We start from the raw sequence: 7390 nt of genomic DNA on the forward strand, positions 1-7390 counted from the left end.
AATAATGTATCTATAGCGAGTATACATACATATCTGTATATATATGTATATATATATCTTTAATCATGAGATTGTGCTTATTTCTGAAGTGCTGGCACCTTTGCAGAGCATACTCTTTCGGTATAATATCATTGTTTATATTAATGTATATCTGAGTTTGATTTTTTATTTGCTTAATACTTACAATAATATTTATTCTTCAATTTTTCTTTTTATCTTTTTTATTTCTCCCTGAGATTGGATATCCATTATCAAACATGACTAATCTTTTTTCAATTATACTATATCTACACAAAAAATTTGTTGTCAAGCCTATCCTTCACTTCATCAAAGTAGTATAGTATGGCTAAAATGACAGTACTTGAATCTTTTTTATGCAGAAAAGAATGACTCTGCTGAAGCTCCTAGCTGAGAAAAAGTATCCTCTCATGTAATCTAAGGAAATATATAATTAGGAAGAATTTGCTTTTTTTCCTTGATTAAAATTGGAAACAGTAAAATAATTGAATAGACTAAAGCTGAGATGCAGATGTTAAGAGGCAATGTTCAAAAACTACAACTACAAAATTGGAATCTTGCTCAATCAAACACACACATGCTAGCAGTACATTTTACATCTTATACATTCATATTAATATCATTATTTTTACAGGGATAATAATTCTATCTAGTTGCTCTTGCATGAGCTTAATTTAGGAAGGGAAAGGGTGAGTTTATATATATATATATATATAGAGAGAGAGAGAGACTGAAAATTTAAATTTTATTATCTTGCAATGATATAAACCTTTTGATGAAACTCATTTTCATATAAAAGCATTGCAACATGAACTTGTATAGAGGGCTGCTTTATTTAAAGGGACCAAGACCAACACTGAAGTTGTAGTGGTATGTTTCTAACATACAATTCTGAGCTTCATTTAGTTTTGTACCTTAGAAAATGTTACATGTTAGGAAAAGGTGGAACCGTCCCCAGAAGCTAGCTATCACAAACAGAGGAACATGAATAATAGAAGAAGATCCATTAGGCGTAGATGTAAATGCTTGCACGGTGCTCATTCTCTCCTACAAATTTAAATCTATCAAATGTTTCTTTTCTTACACTTGTTATTTAATGGTTCTTGACTTGTAATTTTTCAGCTACTCCTTCCCAAAGAATTCACCAAAAACTAGACAAAAGGACAAAGGGGAGCCTCTAGAAGAATTGTTTGAGATAGAGGATGGTAATTTTGTGGTGAATGTCTTTCATGAAATCAAGGCTTGTGGTGAATGTTATTTAATGTTTTGTGGCAGGATAGGGCATTTTGTTCCTTAAATTGACTAATTTCTTTTTGTCACTTGTGCATCATCTTCTATCAGCCAGAGCATCATATACTGAGTTTAGAATGAAGTTTGTAAATTCTAAGGTATGAATTTTGTATATTCCTGTAATTTGTGAAATCTGAAACATAATTTCTATGATTGTAGTATAGAATGAAGTTTGTTTATGAACTATATATTTGAATTGCTGAGATATTTTATTTGGAATTTGCATGCATATTCTTGTTCCTTCCTGTTCTTGTTATGACTTGATTTTGGCTCCTCCTTCTTGTCCTTGTCTGAGCAAGTATGGGGAGACCGAAGGAAGATTTTTCTTCCTGATTTAGGGTTAGAAATAGGTGGTGATATGAACCTAGCCGCTGGCATTCAGGTGGCACAATTGGCTCTTAAGCATCGGCAAAATAAGAAGCAGCAGCAAAGGATTATTGTCTTTGCTGGAAGGTACAAAAAAATGTCCCTTTCTGAAATATTTAATTCATTTGTTTGTAGCTATTTTCTCATCTAATTATCTCATTTCATGGTTTCTAAAGTCCTCTCAAGCATGAGAAGAAAGTATTGGAGATGATTGGAAGAAAGTTAAAAAAGAATAATGTTGCACTTGACATTGTCAATTTCAGCGAGGAAGATGAGGGGAAGACAGAGAAGCTGGAAGCACTCCTTGCAGCTGTGAACAATAATGATACCAACCGCATTGTTCATGTTCCAGCTGGTACAAATGCTCTTTCTGATGTGCTTATAAGATTTGTGAATTCAATTCATCTTATTTGATTTTTGTTTCTTACTTTTTAATAAGGATTCCCATTTGATCCAAGACTTCTTTGATATACATGTGAGTTATGGAATTTGTTTATTATCTGCTCGGCTTCTATCCAATTCTGTTTTGTTTTCTTCCAATTCTGATTGGAGTTTAGGGCTTTGGACTCTTGTGCTTTTTCTTTTAATCCTTTCCCCAATTATTTACTAGCTAACCAAATAGACATTGGCTCGTCCTTCATATATTTTCTTTGCCAAGCCCAAGTAGCAGAAATGGCATGCTTTAGATGGCTCTCGTGAAATATCTGTCATATTTATTCTGTCATCCTATTTTTTTGTGTTAGAGGATTCATTGTTGCTCTGACTCTTTTTTAATTCTTTCCTGTAGTACAATAACAAATTTGCTTTCCCTATTGAGAAGTAATTTTGTAACCTTGTTTTGTGGCAGCACACCTATTTTTACTAGCAATGGTGAAGGTGGAAGTGGATTTGCAGCTGCAGCTGGTGGTGTATCTGGATTTGAGTTCGGTGTGGATCCAAACTTGGACCCCGAGCTGGCTCTTGCTTTAAGAGTTTCAATGGAAGAAGAGAGAGTCAGGCAGGAAGCAGCTGCAGAAGAAGCTTCTAAACAAGAGAAGGGTGGTGAGTAGCAAGCTAGCTCATAAGATGCAACAATGACTGAGCGTACTAGTGCATCAGCTTCAGAAGCTGAGACAAAGACAAATGATATGATGGTTGGTGCTATTTGTTCTTTTAGGCAGATTTACTTTTCTGTTTCTTCCCCCAGAAGAATTCATGCACATATGGCTAATGGATGCTGATTCATGTCTATTTTTTTAAAAAGAATTCAGTTAATCTTTCTGTAATATATGTAAAATTGTGTAAAATTTAGTATGGTTGAACAATATATTGAGGATTATAGTTGATAATATACTTTTTATGTTTTGAATTATATTAACTTGCTTGTTTATAATAATTTTTTTTAGCTTTATAATACGATGAATTTATTTATTTTTTGTAATATTATAAATATTCGAATACAAATTAGAAAAAAATTTGTACTAAATTTATATTTATTTTGTATGAAAACAAGTTTATTTTGTAATTGGAAAAATAAAAAAAATTATTTTACTTTACTGACGGATTTTTTGTCTGTAATCAGAGTGTGAGATGATTTTTTAAGATTCAAATTACAGATGAAAAATCTGTCAGAAAATTTTTCTGTAATTACAGACGGAAAATTTGTCGAAAAATCTGTCTGTAAATTACAGACGGAAAATCCGTCGAAAAATCCGTCTGTTTGTCGAAAAAGCCGTCTATAATTACTGACGGAAAATCCATCGGAAAGTTTGTCGTCTTCGGGAAATGGATGGAGAATTTACAGAGGGAAAATCCATCGGTAACTAGTAAAAATCCGTCGGCAATTTTCCGACGGAAAAAATCCTTCAGTAAATAATTTCCGACGAGGCTTTTACAGAGGGACAAAATCCGTCGGTAATTTTGTCGATAACCAAAAATTCGTCTGTAATATAGACCAAATCTGTCTGTAAATCTGTCTGTATTAAACCATTTTCTAGTTGTGGCTCCACCATTACCATGCTGCTTCAATTTGGACGTTTTGTTCCTTCGGCATACTCAAGCTTCTGCCTTAGCTCTGGCGTTCATCGAACGCAAGTAGTGCTTCAGTGAGCAGATCCACCATCATCGTTCTCTGGCTTTCTGTTTCGGTTCTTTGTTCAACAGCTTCTCCGACGTCTATTGAACAGCTCATCCCTACACCATGAAAACAACATGAAACACATCACTTTTTTATTTCTTATTTAATAAATTTTCTTTAGTTTTATGTTAATTTTTTTATGTTTTGTTAAATTTCTTCAATTAAATTTGGACTGAAACCTTTGCTTTAATCTCTCTTTGGAAGACCCCGATTGACCACCCTGAGCTTGATCTAATCAAGCAACTTTCTTATATTTTGAAGCAGTTGCAGTATGGATAGTTAATCAATCACCCTGAGGTATTTTTTTCTTCTTCTTAATTTGTTCAATAAAAATTATTAGCTTACAATACTTTCTCTATCTAATATTAATATAAGATAATTGATATTATCTAACAACATTAATTATGGGTAGCCACACCAACAAAATTTTGAGTTCAACCAAAAAACTAACTACTTTTTAACTAATATTAATCAATATTTTTTTAAATTATGCTTTTATCATAAATTTAAATTTTAAATCTTAAACCTTAATTTCCAAACTATAAAATATAAATCCTAATTTTACATTTCAAAATTTCAATAATTTTATTATGGAGTCTTTAAAATTTTTGCTTAAAATTAAAATCGTCCTTATTATCGATGTTTTGTTTTCAAAAAGGTTCTTGACATCATAATTATACTTTTTAATCAAATTTATTTCTAATAAAAAATAATTATAATTTTTTAAAAATTTTCATATCTCTTTATTATTAGGGAGTCATTTACATAAAAACGTTTAAAACGTCTTTTTTTAAAGATATTTTTTAGTAATTAGAATTCAATACATAAAACTGATTAAACTGTGTTATTTTTTGTCAAAATTAAATCAAACAAATTGATTTGACAAAAAAATCGAGAACCAAATTTTAAATCGGTCTAAATTAATATTTTTTATATAGAAAATGACTACAATATCCTTATAAAAATTACTAAAATATTTTATTATATATATTAATTTTAAAAACCCTAAATTCTAACCTTCTCTTCTTTCTGTGCCGTCATAAGATTAAGATTTAAAGTTCTCAAAATTAGTATATATATAATAGGAGTATTTTATTCATTTTCTATAATAGGAATATTGTAGTTATTTTTTATAAAAAAAATATTAATTTAAACCGGTTTAAGATTTAATTCATTAAGTTTTCGATTAAATCGATTTATTCGATCTAATTATGACAGAAATAACACAGTTTAATCGATTACATATATTAAATTTTAATTGTTAAAAAAATATCTTTAAAAAAAGACGTTTTTAGGTGTCTTTATTTGAGTGACTCTCTTCCCACCAATCCTTAACATATCCCATCTATCTGAACCCAATCAGCCACCCTTTACATCCAGACAACAATGGTGACAGCAATGCCCATACTCGAGGGTGACTCGATGGGCTTAGGGGTGGCAAGCGGGGAAGCCCATCCCGCCCCGCCCCGCCTAACGGCGGGCTGGCGGGCCGGCGGGCTAAGCCCGCCAAATATCTTTTTTTTTTACTTTTAATTATTAAATAATATATATAAAAGTATAAAAAAAATCTCTTCTATTTTTTATTTTTAACTATTATAATTTCTAAAAGTATAAACAAATTATAATTTTTATATTAAAAAACATTAAAGTCTTTGTAATTATAAATATCTAATAAACATAATTATAAACCAAGTTTTCATCTAAAACATAATTATAAATATTGTTCCCAAAGTAAAATAAATATAATCCAAAACATAATTATAAATAGTCTCTAAAACAAAATAAACATAATCCAAAACACTCAATTTTCATCTTCATTCTCTTGTAAGTTGGGTTGGGGAAAGTTGGGTTTTGGCAAAAAAAATTGTAAAAATACCCCTTGATAAAAAAAATACTAAGCCCGGTGGGGAAGCCCGCCCCGCCCCGCCAAAGCCCGCCAAAACCCGCGGTTTAAGCGGTGCGGGTTAGGCGGGCTTTTGCTATTTGGCGGTCCTAATTTTCCAGCCCAGCCCGCCTTTTTTGGCGGGTTACGCGGGCCGGCCCGGCGGATTTAGGCCCGTTTGCCACCCCTAGGTGGGCTCCAGCGACTCTCTCTCTCTCATGGTGATAAGTTCTCTTTCCTCTATGGATGCTACTATCTTCCTCTTTCCTCATTTTTTATTTCTTTTACCTCTTCTTCCACCATGTTTTTTTTTCCAATATGCTTCTCTCTGCCTTTTTTTTTCTTTTGTTCTTTTGTTGTTTTATTTTTTTTTTAATTTTATAATTTTTTATCAGGAACATTTTAGTTAAAAAATTATAATTTAAGTAAAAAGAAGTATCATTTTAAAAATAATCATAAAGTTAAGGATAATTTTAAAAGAAATAGTAGAAACAATTTTAATTTTAAATAGAAACTTAAAACCAAAAGAATATTTAACTCTTTTATTATATAAATATCAATTAATATTTAATAATGGGTCACATTATGGTACAAATTTAAATTTATAGATATTTTTATAATTCAGCTCTCCTTCCAACACATGTATTTTGTCTTTATGTTGGAAAAGCAGCTTGACAAACTTGGATGACTTAGAAAATTGGCGACTTAGTTAGATACAAAGAAAGAGAAGTCATTCATGTTAGACCTTTCTTTATAGGGTCCATCTAGTGTACAGATGTATTTTGGTACAGATTTACAGATTTTTGTTTTTATTTAGTTGTTTATTGATTTAAAAGCGTATCACTAAAAGTGTTGCTTAGAGAAAAAGTGTTACCCTTAATCGTTAACTTGGCTCTGATACCAATTTTTTAACATTCGACTTTTCTTTCTTTTTCGAAATTAATTCTTCATATTTTACTTCAAATAAGATTATAATTTGTATAGATTCAATTGGTGGTGCAAATTTATAATCTAAAGTATTGACCATTTCTATTATTTTTCTTGTGTGATTATTTATTATTAGTCCTTGATTTATTATTCTGATTTTTATAGTTTTTCAATCTTGTTTTAGTTTATAATATTCTTTTTTGCATGGATTATTGTATATAAAATTTTTTATCTGTTTGTCTTTTTCTTTAATATAATTTCTCAAATCCTCAAGAACTTCTTTTATTTCTACACTTTCTGTTGTTTCTAAATATCTTTTTAATTTTTCAACTTCATTCTCCATTTTTTCTTTCAACAGTTTTAATTCTTTTAAGTCATAATATGGTTTTCCAGGCATTTATAAATTTTTTAAGTTTAATTCCAACTTTTGTATATTTATTCTTATTTCTATCCTTTTTATTATAAGGTCATCAATTTCGATCTGAAGATTATTTAATTCCCTTTTATATTCCTTTATTTTACTTTTTAATTTTTCCGCCCTTTTTCTTTTTATTGTATTTTCTGGTTTTTCAATCTTTTTATGCTTCATTATTTATTTTAGAATTTCTGCAAACTCTATCATCGATTCATCACTATTTTCCAGAGTTTCTATTAATTTCTCTAGCTCTTCAACTTCTCTTTTCAACTTGTCATAAATTATTTTTAGAGCTTCAAATGCCCTTTGATTTATTCCAGAAAACTGTAAACAATTTAAACGATTTTCTCTTTCAAAGAGCTCTTGTTTCTTGTCT

At 30.3% G+C, this 7390-nt stretch overlaps 1 protein-coding gene across 1 annotated transcript; it reads left to right on the top strand.

Annotated features, from left to right (window-relative positions):
* Positions 1 to 1385: 1385 nt before the first annotated feature.
* On the top strand, positions 1386 to 2894 carry LOC107615473 (26S proteasome non-ATPase regulatory subunit 4 homolog). Its single transcript, XM_088498966.1, is given in 4 exon segments — positions 1386 to 1406; positions 1604 to 1761; positions 1851 to 2057; positions 2519 to 2894. Coding segments are annotated over 4 exon segments (762 nt in total).
* Positions 2895 to 7390: the final 4496 nt, after the last annotated feature.

Source organism: Arachis ipaensis, chromosome B9 (assembly GCF_059453495.1).
Source record: "Arachis ipaensis isolate K30076 ecotype BB chromosome B9, ASM5945349v1, whole genome shotgun sequence".
NCBI classification, from domain to species: Eukaryota; Viridiplantae; Streptophyta; class Magnoliopsida; order Fabales; family Fabaceae; genus Arachis; species Arachis ipaensis.